Source organism: Thyridium curvatum, assembly GCF_004353045.1.
Source record: "Thyridium curvatum strain D216 chromosome Unknown NODE_114_length_91424_cov_89.811965, whole genome shotgun sequence".
Classification (NCBI taxonomy): Eukaryota; Fungi; Ascomycota; class Sordariomycetes; order Thyridiales; family Thyridiaceae; genus Thyridium; species Thyridium curvatum.
In genome coordinates this window covers 52524-75769 of record NW_022156869.1, presented here as the reverse complement: position 1 = coordinate 75769, position 23246 = coordinate 52524, and the positions used below count along the sequence as shown (strand labels likewise).

The 23246-nt window shown below is 58.0% G+C and overlaps 6 protein-coding genes across 6 annotated transcripts; 3 read left to right on the top strand and 3 right to left on the bottom strand.

The window, feature by feature from the left end:
* Window positions 1–5103: 5103 nt before the first annotated feature.
* Window positions 5104–6287, top strand: E0L32_011700 (uncharacterized protein; the record flags this gene model as incomplete). Its single annotated transcript, XM_031134458.1, has 2 exons — window positions 5104–5241; window positions 5373–6287. 2 exons carry the CDS (start codon window positions 5104–5106, stop codon window positions 6285–6287), a joined length of 1053 nt encoding a protein of 350 aa, XP_031000124.1.
* Window positions 6288–8331: 2044 nt separating this feature from the next.
* On the top strand, window positions 8332–10315 carry E0L32_011699 (uncharacterized protein; the record flags this gene model as incomplete). Its single annotated transcript, XM_031134457.1, has 4 exons — window positions 8332–8465; window positions 8529–8536; window positions 8620–8732; window positions 8786–10315. The coding sequence occupies 4 exons, from the start codon at window positions 8332–8334 to the stop codon at window positions 10313–10315; spliced, it is 1785 nt and encodes a 594-aa protein (XP_031000123.1).
* A 716-nt stretch (window positions 10316–11031) lies between these two features.
* E0L32_011698 (uncharacterized protein) lies at window positions 11032–12963 on the bottom strand (the record flags this gene model as incomplete). The annotated part of the gene is made up of 5 exons (XM_031134456.1): window positions 11032–11373; window positions 11487–11892; window positions 11966–12052; window positions 12119–12517; window positions 12680–12963. The coding sequence occupies 5 exons, from the start codon at window positions 12961–12963 to the stop codon at window positions 11032–11034; spliced, it is 1518 nt and encodes a 505-aa protein (XP_031000122.1).
* A 1440-nt stretch (window positions 12964–14403) lies between these two features.
* On the bottom strand, window positions 14404–18310 carry E0L32_011697 (uncharacterized protein; the record flags this gene model as incomplete). The annotated part of the gene is made up of 4 exons (XM_031134455.1): window positions 14404–16071; window positions 16145–17132; window positions 17195–17591; window positions 17668–18310. The coding sequence occupies 4 exons, from the start codon at window positions 18308–18310 to the stop codon at window positions 14404–14406; spliced, it is 3696 nt and encodes a 1231-aa protein (XP_031000121.1).
* A 944-nt stretch (window positions 18311–19254) lies between these two features.
* Window positions 19255–20296, top strand: E0L32_011696 (uncharacterized protein; the record flags this gene model as incomplete). Its single annotated transcript, XM_031134454.1, has 2 exons — window positions 19255–19589; window positions 19660–20296. The coding sequence occupies 2 exons, from the start codon at window positions 19255–19257 to the stop codon at window positions 20294–20296; spliced, it is 972 nt and encodes a 323-aa protein (XP_031000120.1).
* Window positions 20297–20382: 86 nt separating this feature from the next.
* On the bottom strand, window positions 20383–22869 carry E0L32_011695 (uncharacterized protein; the record flags this gene model as incomplete). Its single annotated transcript, XM_031134453.1, has 3 exons — window positions 20383–20466; window positions 20559–21393; window positions 21458–22869. The coding sequence occupies 3 exons, from the start codon at window positions 22867–22869 to the stop codon at window positions 20383–20385; spliced, it is 2331 nt and encodes a 776-aa protein (XP_031000119.1).
* Between the last annotated feature and the right edge of the window lie 377 nt (window positions 22870–23246).

Here is a 23246-nt window from a genome sequence, read left to right as displayed (position 1 = left end):
TGCCATTCATGCAAGAAACCTAGCCAAACATGCTCATCTGCACCCTCCCCCCCCCCCCTCCTTCTGTCTCCAAAATATCATCACCATGCATCACTCTCATACTCAATTCGCGATAACTCGTCCTGCTCTCTTATGCACTGGCCGATACACGTCTGCCTTCTCTAGTCTCGCAGTCTCGAGGATGACCACGCTGGATCAGTTGGCCTTCCTCAGCTCCATGCCTTCTCCCTTTCATACGACATGATGCAATGAGATCCACGGCATTGGGCATAGGACACCAGGGAGTGTTCGCAAGACTTTTCCAAAGCGGTGGCGGCAAGTTTTATCAGCCACGGGTACCAATACGAGTCCCCATGATTGATGGAGCTCGTCTCAACTGGATGCATAGCACAGCATCGCTGGCAACCAGGTCTGCCACCATAAAGATGAGCGCATTCGAGACTTCCACAGGCGAGAACGTCAACATCAGACGAGCGTTCAGCGGTAGATGGGTCAGATTGTCAAATGATGCACCGTTCCACGCACACCTCTCAGCATTTCCAGGTTCGCCTCGGTCTCCTCAATGTAGATCGTTTGCCGCGTAATTGGCAGGCCCATGGCTCCAAGCGCCGCCAAATCTATGTTGGTCGGCTTGGATGACTGATGTCTATCGTCTGAACACAGACATTTGTACTTCGAAAAGATCGGATCAGCCCTGTTCCGAAAAGGAGCACCGGTTCTTCCAGAGGTGATGTCCGTGTCGACAAAGAAGAACGCAACCAGACCCTCCGACGTGGGAAGAGGCCTAGCAAGAGTCACATAGAGCCACGCTGACCGGCCCATCTAATGTGCCCTGTAGTTCAATGATATAGTAACGTCCGTCCATCCACCAGCTCGCGATGATCAGTGTACACGTCGCCCTCTGGAAGGCCTCCCTCCTCGACGAGACTACGCATAGATGGCTGGCCCCGCGAGCGCCTTTTGAAGGAACAAAGTCAGCAATTACCTCGTCTCAGATGGATCCGTCGAGTCCTGGCCGAACCTGCACGGGTTGAGGCGATCGTATCCGCCTTCCAGAAGCTCGAACGATGGCCATCTTGCCTGCCTGCCGCATCTGGAGATCCTTTGACACAGCGTGTAGAGACACCTCGGCAGCCATGGCTGGACTGACAAGACCGGGCGCCATCCGGCGCATAATCATGGTACCAAGCATCGCAGACGGGTGACTCTGGTTGATCAAAGCCCCGGTCCAGTCCGGGCATCTCCCTCCTCTGAAATGCCGCATTGATCACCGTCATGTTCATGCACGGGTCTTGGCCTGAAGGAACAGCCTTGAGTTTGGATGATCACTCTTGTGAAGGATTGCTTGTCCAGTGCCCGGGCATTGCTGCAGTAGGCTCGCCACGGTATGCCTTTTGGGGGGTGAGCCAGAGGGGCCCCGGCCTGAGATATTCATGGAAGAAGAACGAGCTGTGCGAGTCTCGGGGGGTGCCTTCGGACCCCGCCTTGCCCAAGCCTCGCCGAGAAGTGTTTCTTCTTGTACAAGACTTGGAGCGAGTTGTTTCGTCCCGCCTTAGTGGTCAAGCAATATGCTTTGCGCAGGCGCGTGTCCAAGTCACAGGCCAGCCCTGTGATCTCATCTTAGGAAGCCGAGGGCGAGGGCGAGGGACGCAAATCTAGGCTTGCCAGGTTCGAGATGGATGGCGAGCGAGGCAAAATCTTGACACGAGACTGAAATTGAACCAGGGATTTAGCGAGTTTCAAGGGAGACGATTCCTGGACCGGAACCGGTGTGCCAGAGCTACCGCCAAGGCGCGCCTGTGAGCAGTCCCGGGCTGATGACTGCAGCCCATGAATCAGAGGCGAGGAAAGGTTTGCCGATGCCATTCGGCGGCTCTTGACTAGCTGCACTCGGTAGAAGTACACCGTCCCAACGAGGCCAGCGGGTGGCGTCCCGTACCTCGCGTTAGTGTGTGCATCTGGACACACAAACACACCAAGATGGAGATGTCGCATGGGTAAGAGAAGAGGGGTGGAAGCAAGGCTACCCTAAGGTAGGTAGCTGCGGCTGCTGTTTGCTCAGTCTCTTGGAGAAAGTCAGCGACAAGGGAGACCATCTAGACTATCCGGGATCAGAGTTTGCGCGAAGACCCTTCTTTTGATCACCTCGGTACGAGAGAATGAGCATGAGCATGAGTATCGGCATGAGCATGAGCATTGCCAAGAGAGAGAGAGAGACAGAACTGGTCGTTTGTTTGGTCAAGGGCAACTTGGCTGCACGTCGCGATTCAGAAGAGGAAACGAAAAGGAGCAACAAGGAGAAGGCCAGAGAATGAAACCCCCAGAGAGGAAATAAATTGGAGAGCAAAGGGCGGGCAAACGCAAGGGTGGCTTGGGTTGAATCGAGGCCTTGGCCAGGGTATCGAGATTTCTGGATGGAAACACGATCTCGTTTCAATGGTGGTTGGATGTCAAACCGTGCGGGTGGAGTTCAGGTGGCCTTCGCTAGCGAGAACCCGACGGTCCTTGGGTCGCCTGGATCCCCTAACGGTGCGCTATTTCAGGACCCCGTTAGCGCTGGTCAGACTCGAGTCCAATGCTCGATCCAGCTGTTCTTCTTTCCCCTTTCGTTCTTGGGACGAACAAGGGGGCATCGATGTCCCGGGAAGGCCTGGACCCGTGGCAGGGCTGGCCTCGGGCGGACCAATCGACGGGCTGCAGGTGGAGGCTAGCGAGCAGTCTGTAACAGCCTTGAAGCAACGACGACGAAACAAACCGGCCCCGTGTATCGTCAAACACACAACGGCACGCTTGAGTCCTTGCATTGAAACCGCCTCGACCCAGGTACGGAGCGTGGCACTGACCACCAAGACCATCGTCGACGACTACCTGCCTAGGTTAGGGAGGTAGCGCGTGTGTGCTGAGTCGCCAAACCCTCCCCAGCCCACAGCCAAGGTCTGGGACCGGGTCGCGCGTTGTTCTGCAACTACCGCCGTCGCCCGACAACGGCGCCGTTGGCCTGCCTGCTCTGTGGACGAGCAGGCATCCGTATCGGCATCCCCTCCAGGCGGCGTCTTTCATTAGCCAGGCCAAGCTCGTGCTGTGTTCCCACCACCAGCTCGGTACCTGTTCTCGTTCGATCGATGTTGACAGTCCCATCCGCCCCTCTCCTTACGCGTTGCTCCCTGCTCCTTGCTCCTTGCCTCCCCATTCACGTCATCTCCTCCGTGCGTACGTGCATGCCCTTGCCAGGGCGGCGCGCACAGGACACGAGGCTCTTCGATCTGGGTGGGCTCCTCTGTCATTCAGGCATAGAAACAATGGGACCGAAACAAATGGCTCTCGCGCCGGGCAAGGGGTCGTCTGGTGTCGTTGCGAGCTCTGGCCTGTCCTTTGCACACCGCACCCAAGCTCACGGCTTACGAGGTACTTGGCACCGCCTTTGGAGATGCCATCATTTCTCTCTCTCTCTCTCCCTCTCTCAATCTCTTTCTCTCAGATGCTCCTCTGTCAGCCAAGGGCAAGGGTCGCCGGGGTGACACATACTCTGAATCAAGAGATGGCTGCAGTTTGCTCGACGCATGTTTCCATTGCCGCTGGTGCTCACTCTCGAGAAGCCTGCTTCCCTTTTGCGTGAACCGTCCTTGTTCTCTTACCATTTGTCTCCACTCTGTACCCTGTTTTCCATCCTCCCTTGCAGCTGTCGAGACGATCAGCTCATGTATCAAGCCGTTCGTTCTTGACTGTCTATCTGATCTAGCGCCAGTACGAGTCAGTCTCTCGCGGGCGGGTTGAAGAATATCTACTTCGATATCTAAGCTGTGTTTCTAGAATTCATGCTAGGCGCTGCAAGATTGTTGCCCAGGCTTACTCCGTACTCCTCGACCAGGTGCAGCCAAATGCAGGTACAGACAGACGTGTGTATGTGAGTCAGGGCCGGGGTCAAGGAACCAGGCACACACACAGGCCGGTTACGCAAGATCAGATCCGCGCACGTCCGCACACGTCAGTCGAGCCCCGACTAACTACGTTCTCGCTCTCTCTCTCTCTCCTCTCGATAACTAGGCCCAGTCCGGTACGACATGGGTCTCCCGGACCATGGTCTGTGTCGCTACGGTCACGGGTGTGCAGCCCTTCCCCCGCAACTCTCATCCTTTACCACGACAGGACAAAGACCAGGGCCAGGCCCACTTGGCGACCCGAGCCTCAAATTCATGCTTGTTCCATCCGTCACAGTATCTGTGGCCGACCCTGGGCCTCGGGGCCACCCACGCACACCCTCGCGATCCAGTCTAGCGTTTTCTCTCTCTCGATGCGGATGTCTGTAACGAGGCTAGAGGCCTGCGGATGCGCTCGTCGCCTACTCCACCCCTGCGTCCCCTGCCCATCCCTCCCTCTGGGTGCCTCAGCCGGAACATCAATGCATGGCACACACTTGGGACACTCTCCCGAACAGCAATGGCAATAGCAAAACGTTATTATCCCTCCTCCTCCTCCTCTCCGTCCCGGGCTTGCACCCTTTTTCTTTCTTGCTTTTCTTCTTCTATCGTCCAGGCTTGACCTTCACCGAGCATCATCGTCTCTTGATTCACGACGCTGTTGCGTGTGTCCCTTTCTTTCTCTTCTCTTCTCAGCTAGACCGTTACGTTCTTTACCTTGTCCAACTGGTTTGGCTGCTTTCACTCTTTTTGGAAAGAAATCTACCATTCTCAAAGGTCTAACTTACGAGTTTTTATTCACGTCCACCATCTTCGTTTCGTCGACCCAACTCCACTCATTCCTGATCTTGGACCCGTCTTGAACCACAAGACTCATCCTGTGTGCGTACACCCATATGCATCTTGCTACGCCCGGCACTCCGTCCTCGAGACGGCCTTGACATGGCATCGGGACTGACTTGTTTGCTGACGGGAGGAAAAGACTTGGGCAAGAAGCAACCGAAACGATTTCGATTCTTGAAAAGCAGCAAGTTCTGCTTGTTCTTTGTTACGAACACCACTTTTTTGTTTTCGCTCTCGCCATTTTCGATTCGTGGAACATCCCGCTCAGTAGTCACAAGAGATTCTCTTTGGGAACGCACAAAGCCTTTCGTCTCGCATCCCTCGACAGAAGAACGAAATCAGCATGTCTCCCACGATGCACATGACAGCCCCGAGCGCATACACGCCCACCTCCGACCTGATGGACCGGCATGAGTATGGTGTTTCCAAAAATCGGAAGACGGCGTCGACTGGAGGCGGCAGAGCTTGGAGCGAGGATGAGGTACGTGTAGTTCGGTGTGTTGGGGGCGCTTTGGGGTATCTGTCGCCAGCACGTCATGACCCCGGCAATGGAGCTTGGGACGGCGGCGCAAGATGAAGAGTTTGATTGGAGCTAACCAGGGCGCTGTACAGGAAGTGTATCTTCTGCAGACACGCCTGCAGAAGATGCCATACAAGCACATTGCCGCTCACTTGAAAAAGACCGAGCTGGCATGCCGGCTGCACTATCACCAGCTAAGCCACGGCAGTAACCGCCGCAAGCGTACGACCAGCGTGTCGTCTGGGTCGTCTACCAGCGGCCTCTCGCCTACACTGGCTGCCTCGGTGCCTTCGCCTATCCACGAGGACTCGTGCTCGCCGTCGCCTCCAGGCAGCGCCGGCAGCTATGGGCCGACGTCGGCCGCCGTGCAGCTTCCTAGCATCGTACCCGGCGGCACAACAGGAGCATCACCTCGGCTGCCCGCCATTCTTCCCAAACCGACCTCGATGACTCTGGCCCTGGCGAGTATCTCGCCGTCTGCCACTCGAGGCAGCTTCCCCACCCCGCTCTGCGACGTCATGACACCTCACAGCGCGCCGCTTCTGCCTTCAGCCAGTTTTGTGCCGACCCCGACCACGGCCACGACCCCTATTCCGCCCCACTCCGCCACCACTCCCAATCTTCGCCTCGACTGCTCAACCGTGCCCCCTCCGCTGCCCTCGGCTCATGGCGCCGTAGACATGTCTCGTCTGCAGGCCATCTACGCAGCACACCGGACCTCGTTCTGGACTTCGGTCGCGGCCGAATACGGCGCCGGTGCCAGCGCCACCATCCTTGAACAGGCCTGGAAGTCGGGCGTATGCTGCGGCGCTCACCAGCAGACCGCCACGCCCATCACTCCGGGAGGGTCTCCTGATGACCGAGATGCCTTTTACAGCGGGCTCAAGTCGGCTGGACAGCAGGACAAAACTCGCATCTCGGCCATTCTTGGGATCGATGCCAACCCCAGAAGCCCAAAGGAGAGGGAGATGGTCAAGCGGATGGAAGAGGAACGCGTGCCTCTTTAAACCGCCGCCCAACTCGTTGCGGTATTGCTAACGATGCTCCAACATCTGGGCAAGCCGTTGCTGCAGACGCAGCTCGCTGCTGATTGGAAAGCTTTCAGAGCGGGTGACGGTCGGGGTGGATTGCAATTTTTACCATTCTTGAAAACCCACTTCTGAAACTGGCGGTTTGATGGCTGCATGAAGGAAGGATAGTGTCGATGACCATGTTTCGTCAATCACTGTCGGTGGCTTTGTAACTTTGGTTCCCGCTTCTTTTTCTTTCTTTCTTTCTTCCTCCCTCTTTCGCTTTGGTCCCTCGATTGCATTTCTTGTGTCGTTTTGTTTCTTGCATCTAGGAGGAGCCGGTCGAAGCTGGGTCGACGGATGGGGGCTTGTGTCGCGGTCTCCGGGAACCGAGGATATGGGTGAAAACCAAAAAGGTGCTGGGAAGATATGTCGAGTCCGGGACAGGCGGCCATGCCACTATTTGGGCGCCAGGAGGCGGCGGATGGGTGTCTTTTTTCGAGGTACACAACGTCGTGTGCAAAGTTCAGTCGGTCTTTTGAATCACTGCTTCCTCAGAGAAGGACTCTCTTCTCCGCATCTCTGCCATACAATCCTTCTGACGTTCCGGTTTTCTTTTGTCGTATGTTTTGTATGCCCGGGAATGAAGAATGAGTTTGATGACACCACTGTACAGCTTGTCGCGCGTCGGCCATATCCATTTCCATCCGTCAATTCAAAGAGACGGGGATTCTACAACCCTTATTCCTTTCTACTTCTTCGTCCCATCCTGAGAAGCCTCGGCGTCACGTTTGAAGTCATAAGCAAGTTTTGCCGCCTATGACGAGTACGAGCTTACAGTCAGGGTGGAATTGGGGGACGCACACACACGCGCGCGCGATGGGCATGGATGATGGATTGGGTGGGATGGGATGGGATGGGATGGGATCGGGTGGACTGGCTGGCTGGCATGTACATTAGATTTGCCATTGCGACGATACGATTTCTCTTATAGAAGTCTGGTCTGTGTATTTGTTTTACTCACCTCTTTTCATCTCTCAACCACCATCCGGGACATATGAAGTGCCCGTCTCTGCCGCAGGACACAAGAGCTGCTCTTGGGGATCGGTTCGCACCGGGTCTCGTCGGAGCAACAGGCTGGTGTGGGTGGACCCTGGCAGCCTGGCTCTTGGTAATGGGAGCGAGATGATTGCACAAGCGCTCCGCTTCTCGGGTCTTGGACCGAGATTTTGGGGTCATCCATGGCGTGGGGTAGCTCGAGCATGGTTTCACTTCTCGGCGTCAGCCTTTCCAAACATCTCGACTGGTACCCGAGTGTACATACGGATACTGCAGCTGCAAGGTAGTCAATTGCCCTGCCCGGACTATACCGACTTGCTCGTCGACGTCGCCTGGCTTCCCTGGGTCCTGAAGGAAGGAGAAGAACCGGTGCTGCTCCGCTTGCCCATGCGCCTCCATCTCTCTCTCTCTCTCTTTCTCTCTCTCCTCCTCCGACATCGAATCCTCGCTCTACCTACACCCGGCGACGACCCCGCAATTCCAGGCCCTTGTCTTGCTCACCCGCCCGCCTTTGCGCCGAGAACGGTCGTCCTCAGGCTCGAGCTGTCCCTAAGACGCAGGACATACGCCCAACCCCCATTGCAAGAAGACTTGATTGATCCTCGGACGTTTCTTGACTTCTGCATTTCTGATTTGCCAACGCCAGGAAGTCCCCTGCAGTTGATAATATGGCCGACCAAAAGAGACAAAAACAGGAACACTCCCGGGAGAGCAAACCCGGCGACTACATTGCCTTTGAGCACCTGCCGCCAGAGGATGGGAAGCTGAACAGGTGGTCGCAGAAGATCACGAGGGGCCATGAATATCCGGGCGCCCAGGTAAGCCCACTCACCGGTCCTTGCTTCGCCTGCGTGTTCGTTGTTGTTTACGGGTGCGGGTACCTCGTGGTGCGGGTGAAGAGTTGGGAGTCGATAACTCCTGGAAATGTCCACGGCGAAGAAAAGAGAAGACGGAGATGATTCTTGGGTGTTTGTACAACACGATGCACACGGGCAACCGGCTGACAAGCAGCCAAAAGGCCATGCTCTACGGCGCTGGTGTACCTGATGAAAACATGATGAAGAATGCGCCCCATGTCGGCATCGCGACCGTTTGGTGGGAAGGCAACCCATGCAAGTAAGCCGACGCCCTGCACTCCAAGTTAGCTAAGAGCCATGGAGCTGACGCTTGCCCTGATAGTACGCACTGTAAGTCACTGGCCTACTCATCCTTGAGTGTGCGTGGAATTCTACAGCTTCACTAACACGGGCCCCTTTGCTGTCAAAACCAGTGATGGACCTCGGCAAAATCGTCAAAAGGGGTGTTGAGAAGCAGAACATGTTGGCATGGCAGTACAATACCGTCGGTGTGTCCGACGCCATCACCATGGGCGGCGAAGGTATCGTCATTCTTGTCCTCTTGATCATGCATATACACATGTATATGCACATCTTCAGATTGAGCCGCGAATGCTGACATACAAGTTCGCACGGCCATCAGGCATGCGGTTCTCGTTGCAGACGCGCGAGATCATCGCCGACTCGATCGAGACGGTCACTTGCGCGCAGCACCACGACGCCAACATCGCCATTCCGGGGTGCGACAAGAACATGCCTGGCGTCATCATGGCCGCCGCTCGCCACAACCGGCCCTTCATCATGATCTACGGCGGTACCATCCGCAAGGGCCACTCGCGCCTGCTCAACGGTCAGATCAACATCAGCACCTGCTACGAGGCCTCGGGCGCCTACGCCTATGGCAAGCTCCGGGCCAAGGACGGCTCTGCTGCCACGGCCGACGAGGTCATGTCGGACATCGAGAGGCACGCCTGCCCCGGCGCCGGCGCCTGCGGAGGCATGTACACGGCCAACACGATGGCCACGGCCATCGAGGCCATGGGCCTGTCCCTGCCTGGCAGCTCGTCCTACCCGGCCACGTCGCCCGAGAAGGCGCGCGAGTGCGAGCGCGCCGCCGAGGTCATCCGCACCACCATGGAGCTCGACATCCGGCCCCGCGACTTGCTGACGCGCGCCGCCTTTGAGAACGCCCTTGTGCTGACCATGGTACTCGGCGGCAGTACCAACGGCGTGCTGCACTTCCTCGCCATGGCCAACACGGCCGACGTGCCCCTCAGCCTTGACGACGTGGCCCGCACCTCGGACCGCGTGCCCTTCCTGGCCGACCTGGCCCCCTCAGGCAAGCACTACATGGAGGACCTGTACGGCGTGGGCGGAACCCCGGCCGTGCTCAAGATGCTCATCGCCGCGGGCCTGATCGACGGCTCCGTAATGACGGTGACGGGCAGGACGCTGGCCGAGAACTGCGCCTCGTGGCCGTCGCTGGACCCCAACCAAAAGATCATCCGTCCCCTGTCGGACCCCATCAAGGCGACGGGCCACCTGCGCGTGCTGCGCGGCAACCTGGCGCCGGGCGGCGCCGTGGCCAAGATCACAGGCAAGGAAGGCCTCGAGTTTGTGGGCAAGGCGCGCGTCTTTGACAAGGAGCACGCGCTCGACGACGCCCTGGCGCGCGGCGACATCAAGGCCACCGACGGCAACCTCGTGCTCATTGTGCGGTACGAGGGCCCCAAGGGCGGACCGGGCATGCCCGAGCAGCTGCGAGCCAGCGCGGCCATCATGGGCGCCGGGCTGAGCAACGTGGCCCTGGTCACGGACGGGCGCTACAGCGGCGCCAGCCACGGCTTCATCGTCGGACACGTGGTCCCCGAGGCGGTCAACGGCGGGCCCATCGCTCTGGTGCAGGACGGGGACACGGTGCGCATCGACGCCGTGGCGAACCGCATCGACATCGTCAGCGTCGTCGGTGGCGGGGATGGTGACGAGGCCGTCACGCAGGAGATTGAGCGACGGCGCCGCGACTGGAAGGCGCCGCCCATGCTGCCCGTGCGTGGTGTGCTGGCCAAGTATGCCCGCTTGGTCGGCGATGCAAGCCACGGAGCCGTGACTGATGTCGGCGAGTCGTGGTAGGAGAGAGAAGGCTTCCATAGTGAGCATGCAGTGAAGGGTAGACAGACAGACCAAGGGCGATAGACCAAGGGGACTAAGGGGTGTGTGTACACCGTTCACAACGAATCGTCATGCAACCCAGTTTTGAATCCGTTGGATGGGTCTCGCCAAGAAACAAGAATGGACACCAGCGATGCACCTATGTATGTATGCATGCGATTGTAAACACTATAAGTCGGACAGCAGTACTCTCCGATGCATCCTATATCAACCGCCCCCGTCTATACCTTTCTCCCAGCGGTATATGAGCAAGCCGCACTCGGGTGGACTTGCCCGCTGACCCCGTCATTATCATCCAAAAAGAAAACAGAAATATTAAGTTGCTCCGAGAGGGTGCAATCAACGTCTTGCAGGTGCCGCTCCTGTTTACGCTTTCCCTAATGTTATATCCCCGCGTCCGATGATCTTGTACAGTTTGAACACTCCCACTCTTGCGCCGTATCGAAAGAACAACAAATGATAATAGAGCTGTCGAGGCAAACAAGGCATGAATGTGCGAATATGCCAGTAGCTGCGAGTTCGCAGCACTCAGATCGCATGGGAGGAGACAAAACTTGTCACCCTGATGCGTTCTCAGAGAAGAAGCGCACTGTCTCGGTCTCGGTCTCGATCCCAGAGGTGTGGCCAGCAGCAGCCCAAATGAAGAGACGGCATGGGAGAAAAGAGACCCTGCTCTCTCAAGGACTTGCCCAGCCACCAGCAACATCAACCCACTCAGCCAGGCAGCTGCCTTCTTTGCCCTCCACATCGACAATGTCTGTATCACAGCGGCAGCGACAGCCCACGCCGTTCTCCTTGGGTGGGTCAAACTGATCCCAGTACTGATCTTCCTCGAGACGCTTGCGCTCGTCCGTCGTCGTAGTCTCGAGGAAGGGCTCGCGGGGCAGCTGACGCGCTGGGGCGTTGGCGGGACAATGCTGGATAGTCGTGTGTCGGTATCCAAAGTCGCGGAAGTAGTGGATGTCGCGGGGGGCAAGCAGAGCGCCGGCAGCAAGGGAGTGGATGGGCGCATCACCCCACTACAGTGTCAAGACAAGTCAGTACTCCAGCCACAAACTCCAGTCAGAATGCGCGCCGTGGCGCGGCTTGGGGATCGCAGAGGGAAAAAAAAAAAGGGGGGGGCGCAGCATACCCTTTCCATCCAGAAACCACCGCTTCGATCCATCATCTCAAAAAAGTCATTGTATTCTTTGCTGCGGAACCAGCTAAGGCGAGCAATTTCAAAGTTGGACCAGAAATGGCACATGTTGTACTTCTCACCCTCCATCGCCTCGGGATCGATCTCGATAGGGGTGTTGCGGTTGGGGTCATTGCGGGTGACCTCGTCAGGAAGCGCGTCCTCGGGGAGATCGGCAGGCTTGGCCTTCTCCGGCTTGGGCTCGACAAACATCTCCCAGAGGCCTTGGGAAGTGATGTTATTCAGGCGCTTGTAGGCGGAGGCATAGCGGAAGATGTTGGGGACAGTCTCGCGGAGCTCCTTGACGGCGATGGTGAACCCGTACGTCTTGTTATGCTCGATCATCTTCAGGAAAGGGTCACTGAGGCAGAGCGAGTAGAGTGGTCAGTGTTGTGCCCGCGCATGCGTGCAGGACAGCTTCGCGTGGTGCTTACTAGGTGATGTCGCAAAAGTACTTGATCTCGGGCTCAAGGCGCCAGTACCATTCGTATTTGGCCAGAAGAGGGTGCTTGTAGAAGAAGCTAGATGACACGAAGAAATCACGTTAGTCATTGAGGGGAGATGGCCCTCTCGGGGAAGTGACGTACCCAGAGTAGAAGCGGCACATGGCATGGTAGCTCTCGAGACCGCCATACATGACGGCGGCGTCGCCCTGTTTGGCAATGCCCTCCTTGGCGACCTTGTGGTCGATCCAGTCGGGATATCCCCACATGTCGGGGCCGACGACGCCAAACTCACAAGGAGCCGAGGTGTAGTTGGTGACGACGGCCTTGAAGGTCTCGTTGAACTCGCCGTCGTTGAGAAAGACATAGGGGTAGTGGTACCACCTGTTGAAATGGCGCTCGATGGACTTGATGGACTGGATGACGCCGTCGAGCTCCTTGTTCCGCGCGAGAACGACAAAGGCAGCCTTGGCACGGGGGGTGTCGGTCTTGGGCTCGAGGCAGCCGGTGACGAAGACCTTGTCGTGCTCTTCGCTGATTTTCCTGTTGAGAGACAAGCACCAGTGGTCAGCAGGCGGAATCTACTAGAGGCGGCAGAAAGTAGAATGAGATGGCGGGAGTAGCGGGAGTGGCGGGAGTAGCGATGACGAACGACGGCGACGAGCCGGTCCTGTCACACGAGTCCCAAGGGAGACGCGAGCTTACCTGATGGCGGGAGGTGCTCCGGCGGGCATGAGGATCCTGCCCGGGGAGCTGGGGTGCCTGACAAAGAGCAGCAGGATGAGGACGACGACGATGCAGGGGAAGAGAATGACGACGCCCAGGGGCACCGAGATGGTCGAGTTGCCTCTTAAGCGGAGGGGTCGCTTGAAGAAGGCCAGACCGGGCAAGAGTTTGGGGCGTTGAGCGCGACCCTTTTCATCGGTAGAAGGCAACTGGGGCGTTCGCCCCAAGGGCACGTATCTCTGAGCTCGGCGTACGAGATCCATGGTGATGGAAAGGTGCGACAGTCGGATGCGTCGAGCAGGGAGGTGTCGATAAGGGGGGCAGCCAGGGAGCTTGGCCCCTCGTGGGCGCGGGTCGGGGTTGCGAGTTCACAGTGAAGAGCTGCGTGTGTCGGGATGCGTCGGGCTACCGGATTGGGGCAGTGGCCGGTGCAGTTGTGATGTTGTGATGAGGAGGAGGAGGATGAAGAGGATTGTGGGAAGATATCCGGTCCAAAGGGATGGCGAAGTCGACAAGGGCGCTTGCGAGGCCAGGTTTGCAAAGCTGGCCAAGAAGCAGCAGGAGCAAGGGCCCGGGGAGAGGGCCCTCGATTTTGATGGCCGAGCGAGAGGGCAGTGCAGGCGACGATCGAACGAGTGGCAGAGGACAGGCGCGGGCGCTGTTCCTCGTCGAGACGGCGGAGGTGGTGATGATTTCAATATCCGTGTTGGTTACGCGCGGCGTCAGTCGGAGAGAGAAGGAAGAAAAACAGGAACCCAAAAACCCGCGCGGGATAGCGCGTCCCAAGAGGATTCAACTTGTCCAGACCGTGGCGGCGAGCTCTGGAGAGGAGACGAGACGAGACATGCAAGAGGTTCCCGTCGAGGTCGAGGTCGTCTGTAGTGGAAATCCCTTCTCTGCTCCCTTTTTTCCCCCTTTTGTTGCAGTGGAATGGAGTGAAGACAGCTAGAGCGAGATTAATGAGATTGGGTCAATCGGTTGGGACAGATAACTAACGCTCGGTCGAGACTGAGACTGGTAGTGAGTGACCTGGCCCGGGGATGTGCCCGCTACAGTTGGTTGGCAGTTGGGGGGCAGTTGGGGGGTTGGTCCAGGGGGGGTTCTAGGCTTTCCAGGCGGCTCGTTATTAGGGAAGGCGGGTCCCGATTGCAGGAAATTGGAACCATCCAAGGAAAAGCGAAGGAAAAAAAAAAGAAAGAAAAAAACCAAGAGGACAGAGAGGGAAGGCACGACACTTGATTGGTGCCAAACAAAGTGTCCGCAGGTGGAGAGAAGTGGGGGACATAAGGTACTTGTACAGGTTCAAGTACTGACTGGTCTTCCTTAGTCTACCTAGGTACCTAGGTAGGTACTTAAAGTACAAGTAGGCACCTACTGTGCTCCGTACTTACTGCCTACAAGTACCTAAGGTACTCCTCGTGAGGAGAGCCAGACACTTGATGAGATATTCAAGTAATATTGGTATCGTGATGAATAGCTACGACACCACCCCATGAGACTGGTCGGGAAAGAGAGCACCGACACAATTCCAATATCATTTCAAAATGCTAGCTAGCATGACAATCCATATCTAAAGACACGTGCTCGAGGTAGACACAGGCCGTGCATGAATGACTGCGATGCCACAAGTGCTCAAAGTAGCAGATGCTCCACAGGCCGGAGAGGCGGCTGCAGAGATGCGCGCGCGGCCTCACTGGTTGCCGTCACGAAAGCCGCAGCGCCCTGTTGATTGCCCAGCGCACTTCCTCCAGGACGTCTTCCATAGTTCCCTCAGCACCGACAGGAACAACGTCGACCTCATCACTATGCACCTCCTCCCGCTCCTCAACCTGGCCCAGGGCCATCTGTGCGGTCATATCCTGGCCCCTGAGCTTCCCAGCCCTCTCGGTGAGAGCCTCTTGCGACGCTTGGAGGTCGATGAACAGCACTTCCATACCGTCTCGAGACCGCAAGCCCTGTCTCAGATGGTCCCGGTGTGCTCTTTTCAGGGCCGAGCAGCTTGCTACCACAACGTCATATCCCAGATCGAGGGCTGCTTCGCGTACATGCCCACGGATGCGGTCAAGCCAGTCCCGTTGATCCTGGCCGACGAGCGCCATGCCGCCGCCCACGCCGGGCACGGCGCGGCGCTTCTGTAGTGAGTCTCCTTCAACAAAAGCACCCCTTAGCCAGCCAGCTACAGCGTTGCCGACGGCCGTCCTTCCGCTACCGCAGGGGCCAGCCAAGATCACGGCCGTCTTCTTCTTGGGCTCCCGGATCACGGCCGTAGCCGTACAAGACGCCTTCCAAGGCCCGTTCATAAAGTAGCCTACGAACGTCTTGACGAGGCCTAGGTCCAGCACAGGGGCACGAGCGAGGGCCGGGGAGAGAGCACAGGCCGCTGTGGTCTCGTAGCTTTTGGACGCGTCGATGGTATCCTTGTCGTACTTGGAGGCGAAGAAGTCCAGCAGCTTCATGGGCGGGTTCGCCACGGGGTCCGGGTTCGAGGCACCGAGGCGGCGGACCCATTCTCTGGGTTCGACCTCCTCAAAATCCAGTCCAGACGCGCGTAAGAATGGGAGCAGGTCATCGTTCCAGCTGAACGTCCTGCTGTTTGCGACATTGACGACTTGGCTGGCCGCGTCTGACAGCGAAATATCAAGCACCGCCTGCGCGACGGTGTCGACCGGTAGCCAAGAGGGGTTCTCGGGCAGTCGTGGAAGCGATCCCACCGTCAGCGCGGTCTGTAGCTGCATCGGGATGGCCTCGGTGGCATTCCATATGCCGTGTTGTGTGTCTGCAATGACCTGGCCAACACGGAGGACACGCGCCTTGACGCCCGTGACCTTAGCAGCTTGGAGGCAGATGTGTTCAGCCACCGACTTGGACTGCGCGTAACCCATACCTTGAGCCCAGCTGAAATCAGGCAAGGACTCGGACACACGACTCGAGGGACAGCGTGCTACCGAGCTGACCGAGGAGCAGAAGTTGAAAGAGGCGGGCTCGGCGGCGCCAGAGGCGAGGCACAGGCGGAGCAGGTTGTGAACCCCGGCAATGCAATCCCTCTCGAAGCTGTCAAGGCTGAGGTTGAAATTGACGGACCACGCACAGTGGATGACGGATCTGAGGTTGCGAGAAATGGCTTCGTAGACGTTCTTGCCCAGGCCGAGGTGCTCCTCCCCCTGGTCAAAGGGGACTGCCAAAAGCTTATTGCGGCTAGCCAGGGGAAGAGAATGGTATACTCTGCGCTGCATCATCGAGTTCCTCACGCGCTCTAGTGCGTTCCGTTCATCCTTGGCACGCACGAGACAGTACACTTGTTTAACAGATGGATCACCAGCAAGGCGTGCGACCACATGCGCGCCCAGCGATCCCGTGGAACCTGTTACAACCTATCTCCTTGTTTAGCACCCCGTCTGTCACCCGGCCCCCCTCCCCGAAACAAGTAACACGGGCTATGCTTACCACTGCAGACGCTCTCCGGGTCGTTCTGGGAGCAAAAGTGGCATATCTGCCAACTAGTGACGCCATCTGCTCCTCGACCGGAACTGACGCAACTGCTGTCCCGGAGCGGAGGGAGAACAGAAAGTTGCTGAGCTTCTCGATCGAAGGATAGTCAAAGACGATGTTCAAGCCCAACTTCTTGCCCGCGACATCGACATTTTGCAAGATGGCACTCCGCAGCTGAAGCGCCTGCAAGGAATCCATGCCCAACGAGAAGAAGTCGGTCTCGTCTTGAACCCCGATCTGCTTGTGTAACACCCTGGGCGTCACATCTCGCAGAAATGCCCTGATCTCTTCCAGACCCATGACCGTCGGGTCGCTTGAACTGATGTCTGCGCTGTCATAGGCCTCGTCGATGACCGCGGCAAAGGCCTTGTAGAACGCCTGGCGGATGACACTTCCCTTGTCGGTTCGCGGGAAAGGAGTGTCGTGCTCCAGGACCTTGACCATGTTCTTGGAGATCCGAGCGAACGCATCGGCCTCTCGATTGGCCTCCTCGACGGCAGGCCATAGCTTCTCCAGGATGACCTCCCGGGCCATGGCGCGCGTCGATTCTGACGGGACGACGAGAAGGCCGAGGAATGGGCGCCCGGCACCAAATACAACGGCCTCGTCCACGAGATGGTCGGAGCGGATACGGCCCTCTATCTGAACAGGACTGAATTTCTCCCCGTTTACCAAGACGAGCGTGTCATCGAGGCGAGCGATGTATTTCCATGCCCCGGGGATTGTTGGGTGCGGCTCGAAGAGATCCTTGGTGGCATACGAACCATCGGCCTGGTTCGACTGGAGCTTTGAAGGCCATCCATCCATGACACAGCATTCATAGAGATTGTTGCCTCGAGGGACCCACTTGAGAAATGGTGAGAGCTTGGGATGCTCACGCACATAGTTCCACGCCTTGTCCCCGGCCGGGCGGAACGAAGTCATGAGCTGGCCAACTTCGGTCCTAGGTCACGGATCAGTCGCATTCACAGGATTGGATTTGGTGGCGTCCAAGTGCCGACTCACGCTCCGTAATGGCTGACAAGGTTCACGCCATGGTCAGCAAGCAGGTTTCCCAGCTCGTCAGGGCAGGCTGAGCCCCCATACATGACGATCTTTAGCTGGCGTAAAAGATCAATGCCCTTGTCGGTCTCCGAGAGCAGTTTCAGGGCATAGGGCACGCCGTAAAATATCTCAAAATGGAATTTCTCAAAGATGGCGATGAGGTGGCCCGAGGTGAGCGGCAAATCTGCGTTGTACATGTGGATACTCTTGCCACAGTAGATGGCTCGGAAAAAGTTGCAAATGCCATGGTTGTGGTAGAGGGGCAGCGTGATGAATGCCTTCATCTCCATGCTGATGGCGTAATTGGCCAAGGCTGCCTTGTGCGTCTGATAAATGGCCTTGGGAAACCCGGTCGAGCCTTTGCCGGCACGTTAGTCGGGCTTGCGCCAGTCAAGTCGGCGTCGGCGTCGGCGTCGGCAGAAGTCGGTACTCACCACTAGAATGTATTATGTAGACATTGTTGTACGTTTCTACCTGGTGATCAAGCGTCAGGTCCAATCTCGTATCCACGTAGGCCTCGACAGGGAATTCAAACACTGGCCTCGATGCGATCTCGGCGGATTGCACGAAAGGGAGAGTCTGTCCCACGCCGGCTGCCAGCTCGGCATGTCTGGGGTCAAAGAGAAGAACCCCTGCGCCTGTGGATTTGACGAGGGACTCGACGGCCTCCTGCGAGATCCTGGTGGACAGGAAGAGAATCGTGTGGCCAAGCTTGATGAGGCCCAGCATGGTGACCAGATACTCGACGTTGGACGGGCCGAGCATGGCCACGATTCTGGGCCTCTCCTGCGAGGAGGATCGGGTCGGCAGCAGACGCTGGTAATGCTTGGCGACACGATATGCAAAAACGTCCAGTTGTTGTGCCGTATAGTCTACATACTCGAGGCCTGACGATGGGTATGAGACTATTGGTGTGTGAGGCCAGAGTTGTGCTCTGTGGCGAACGAGGTCATCGACCGTCTCCAACACTGCATCTCTCGACGGCGCAGTGGCCTCTCCCCGGATCTTGGAGCCCGCCCTTGCATTGTCCTGCAACGGCGCAGGGGCAATATATTCTGTAGCGATTGGGGGAGCCATGGCAAACGATCACCGAGCAGTTGACCAAGTGAGTGATCCTTCCGAAGGACTGCGATGGCTGTGAACAGCGGCCTCTACCACGAGGAGCAGTGATATATGAGTCCAGTCCAGCAGTTGTTAGATCGTTGATTAAGGCTCGGGACATGAGTCGCTGCACCCCAGAATACAGAAGAATATGATTGTTGGAGACGGGGTGGCGGCCATCCCATTGCTAATGCACATTCAAGACAGGACTCTTAGGTGAGGTACATACTCTCTACACGGGAACAACGGATAACCACGCTAGGTGAGCCGGAAAAGCGAAAGCCCGTTCGTTTACCTCTGGGTGTGGTTTGGTTGGATTGCACGTGGTGCACAATGTCGAGCTCGGGACTAGATCGAAATGGCACCAATAGGTCAGCCAGTTGGACAGAATGGGTGGACGTGTGAACAAAGGGCGGCGGATAAGCAAGTCACTACACGATGTGTTTTCCGCCACCATGATAGCTAGCTAGTAGTGCGGAAAACGATGGTGGTTCTGGCAAGGCTTGGGGGGTGGACCAAGTGGACCAAGACGGCGCGGGAATAGAAAAAGGTATAATATCTTCAACACGGCACTTGGTCGGATGATCCATCTCGTGTGGGGAGCCGGACCCCGGATACCGGAAAAGCCTCCCAACCCGCCCCCTCACCGTGTTATGCAAGAGTGAGCTCTTCTAGAGCTGGCCGACGATATTTTCCTCTTTGCGAAGTGTGTTTCCTTTGGCTCCGAAGCGCTGGTCTTAAGAGAGGAAGACAGCCTGCAGAGATTCACGGGTGGACAGCAACAAATTCTCGGCGCGCTGATACAATAGGCTTTGCTGCTTTATAGAAGACCACGTTGTGTATAGACGGCCCCCTTGCCGGCAAATGTGCGCGCACCGACACGCCACCTACATCTCGGTATAGGTCAAGCCTCAAAAGCGATGCCCCTCCCTACGCACTTCAAGCTCAACACCGGCGCGGCAATTCCCGCAGTGGGATTTGGCACCTGGCAGGCCGGTCCGCATGAGGTTGAGCGTGCCGTCGAGCTGGCTCTGCGCTGCGGATATCGCCATGTTGACTGCGCAGCCATCTACCGCAACGAGACCGAGGTTGGCGCGGGGATCAAGGCGAGCGGTGTGCCCCGGTCCGACGTCTACATCACCGGCAAGCTTTGGAACACCATGCACCGCCCCGAGGACGTCGAGGCGGGCCTGGACAAGACGCTCAGCGACCTTGGCACCGACTACCTTGATCTCTTTCTCATGCACTGGCCCGTGTAAGTTGGAGCACCATGCAAGCGCCTGGCGCTCCGTGGCAGTGGTGCTGACCCGTGCTCCTGCGAACAGTGCCTTCAAGCCGAGTGACAAGTGGTTTCCAATCGACCAGGACGGGGTATTTGAGCTAGCCGATATCGACCCTGCAGAAACCTACGCCGCCATGGAGAAGCTGCTCTCTACTGGCAAGGTGCGGGCTATTGGGGTATGCAACTTCAACATACGCCGGCTGCAAGATCTACTGTCCAAGACCAAGATCGTGCCCGCCGTCAATCAGATCGAGGCACATCCGTATTTACAGCAGCCCGAGCTTGCCCGATTCTGCCGGGCCAACAACATTCTCATCGAAGCGTACTCTCCCCTCGGGAATAACCAGCAGGACGTCCCCAGAACTGTGGACGACCCGGCTGTGCAGGCTCTTGCCGACAAGATCGGCATGGACGCTGGTCAAATGCTCTACTCTTGGGGCGTGCAGCGTGGGACTGTCGTGCTTCCCAAGAGCGTCACGCCCCATCGCATCGAGTCCAACAGGCAGGTGCAGGAATTATCCAAGGAAGCTTTTGATGAGCTCAGCTCCCTGGAGCGACACAAGAGGTTCAATGGCCAGTCTCAGTGGGGTTGTGACATATTCGAGGAGATTGGCGAGGAGACGGCCAAGAAGATCGCGAGAGAGTGCGGGCCCACGCACCTCAAAAAGTTCACTGTTTGATAAAGACAAGCGCAAGCCTGGCGTGGCTGGCATGGGCCGAACAGCGCAGCCAGCGCCGGGACACGTCCCGCCACCACGGCTGTTGGCTAGGGTGGGTATGGGGTGGAATCGAACCCGCCGGGATACCATGAATCTGGTGAAGCCGCATATCCGGAAAATGGACCCAGTGCCTAGAATTTAGATGGCTCGTCAGCTCCAAGAGACAAGACGTATTAGGGACAATAGATTGCCACAGTCGCCGCAAGGATACAGGCATACGTACCATTGAATCAAAATCGAGCCAGTCGGTGGTCTGCCATCCATCCCAGAGGCTGGGCATGGCGGAAAAGTTGGGCCCGACCGAGTGGTGCATGATGCTGCTAGGATCGTAGGCCATTCCGTTCCCATGCCCTGGTTCCAGGCCGTCGTGGCCGTTGGGTCCCGCGTTCGAGCTAGGCAAGACAGCCCGAGGCGTCGTTGAGATCTCCTTGACCCGGCCGGGAGATTGGCTGTAGGCCTCTTGGCGAAGTTCCTCGAGGATGATGCTATAGCGCCGGCTGGGCGAGTTGGATGCAGTGGCCTGGGCCAGGTGGAGTTGACATCGTTCAGCCAGGTCAAACAACCCTTCTGCGTCCAGAGCGCCGCTCCAGGAAGTCGCGGCGGCGGCGCCCGATGCGCCCTGCTGAATCTCCCAAACATAGATGACGGCGAGCGCGCAAAAGGTGACATAATGCGTCCACCAGAAGGCATGGAACAGAGTGCCGTCGCGAGCCATGTCATCGACCATCTCCAGCACGTCCTTCGCAGCCAAAATGCAGTCGGATATGATCCTGCTCACTACGGTGGACTGGGTTCCTCTGTTATCGGAACTGCCGAGGAGGAACGGCCTGTTGGCATGCATGACGGCATGGTTGCGGGCCAGCTTCATCGCGGTAGCCTGGCGGCGGAAAGGGTGCACCAAGCTGGAGGGGTTAACCGAGCCCAGGAGAGGGGGGAGGTCGGCGTTCCACTGGGAGATCTCGTCGTTTAGGCGCTGGACGAGATGAACCAGTGTTTCCTGTGGGGATTGGCTGATGGCGTAGACGCGCTGCGAGGTTTCTCCAACAATGCGGGTGATCCTATGGCGGTAAGCGGTAAGCTTCATGGCACTCACGGGCAGTCGGGTTCGGTCGTCAGACCCACCTTGCATGGTGTATGAGCGAATCGGTCGAGCAGTCCCTGCGCTTCCTGTGCGGTTTTGGCCCTTCCGGCGTCATGTCCTCGTCGTCGACCGGATCCGGAAGTTCCTGGTCGATGTTCTCGTCGTGGTAATGACGAGGGCGGCCAAAGATGACGCCCAGGTAAATGTCGAGGATATAGGAGACCCAAAAGGCACGCTTGCGACATTGGGCAGTGATGTAGTCACCCGAGCGGTCCTTTGCCAGGGTCCGGTTGCGGTGCGTGCGCCTGTGCAGACCCAGTGCAGCGACGGTCTGGATGACGTTGCCAAAGACATACCAGGCCTGGTTCATGCGCGAGGTATGAAGGAGGTACAGGACTTGGCAGAGCCGAGCCTGAACCGAGTCTAGGGCAGGGTTGCCCTTGGCTGTGTCTGCGAGCCGGCAAGCGGTGCCGAAGAGCCGGTCGCTACGCTTGATGAAGGCCAGGGCCTCGTCTTGGGAGTCGGCGCCCCTCGACTTGCCGCGGTGGAAGTCGGCAATGGCTAGGATGGTCAGGACGGTGGCGGCCTTCATTTCGCCGAGTCCCTGATCGAGGGGCATGCCAGCATCGAGGTTCTGCTGGAGCTGCTCGTGCCAAATCTCGACCGTCTGGCGGTGGAGGAAGCGGTATGTGGCGATGCAGACCTCGAAGTAGGAGGCTATGAGCTCGGCACAGGTGGCACGGTCCGGCAGTGGCAGTATGGACGAGAGGTGGCTGTCGTGGTCAAAGGGCTTGTCGCCGGCACTGGTCTGCAGCTGAAGCCGCTCGGAGCCGGCGTTGTCCTGGGCAATGGCACGCGGCTGTTGGGTGGAAAGCCTTTTCCAGGCACGGTGGAGGAAGGCCAAGCCGGAGGTCGGGTCGACATAATGACCCTGGCTATCGGTGGCGCCCAGCTCGGGCGACGCCCGGGACTGGATCAACGGCGTGGGCTGGGTGGAGGGCGGACGACCCGGCACGTAGGTGCCAGCGATCGCCGGCAAGCGGGCATCCTGACCCTGGCGTGAGCCGCCGATGGGCCCGCCGATCTGCCTACCGTGCCTGGCCTCGTCGTGTGCGGGACATGCATCGACGGCAGCCGCAGGTGCAGCGGCAGCGGTAGCGGGAGGCGGGGTGGGGGGCCTTCCACGGCTGTATTTGGAGGCGTAGAGGCAGGGGATGCCCTTGCGAACACACGCATCGCAGGGCAGGGTGCCAGTGCATCTGGCTTTGCGCTGCTTGCAAGTGTCGCAGGCTCTGCTTACCTTCTGTCTCTTGTCTCCAGACTCGTCAGCGCCCACGAGAGCTCTCGGCCTTTTCCGGTCGGTGCTCAGGGGCGGTGACCAGGAGGGCGATGTCGTCTTGCTGGGCCCTTCTGAGAGCCGCGCTCGTAGCGGAGATGCGGCGGAATCCGACATGGTTCTCTGGCCCTCTGGCCCTCTGGCTAACGGTGCTATGACAGACAAACAGACAGTGTAGGCCCAGTCTGGTACGGCCAGGGGGGAAGGGAGTTCACCCGAGGAGTAGCCGGACGGACAGGATGGGATCGCTTTGACCGGCGGCGTGTGGAGCTCTTGTCGGCCCTCCGGATTACCCAATGGATGACCAAGAGATGAGAGGGAGGGAGAGGAAGAAGGAGCTGGTTGGCTCTGGGTGGCACTGCTGCAGCTGCGGCCAGGATTTGCGTGTGGGACGGAGACACTGTCGCTCTGTATTGTTCTGTGTCGGATTTATTGGCCGGGCGTGTGTGCGTCTGGAGAGACGATAGGCACTTTCAGGCACTCAGCTTCACATT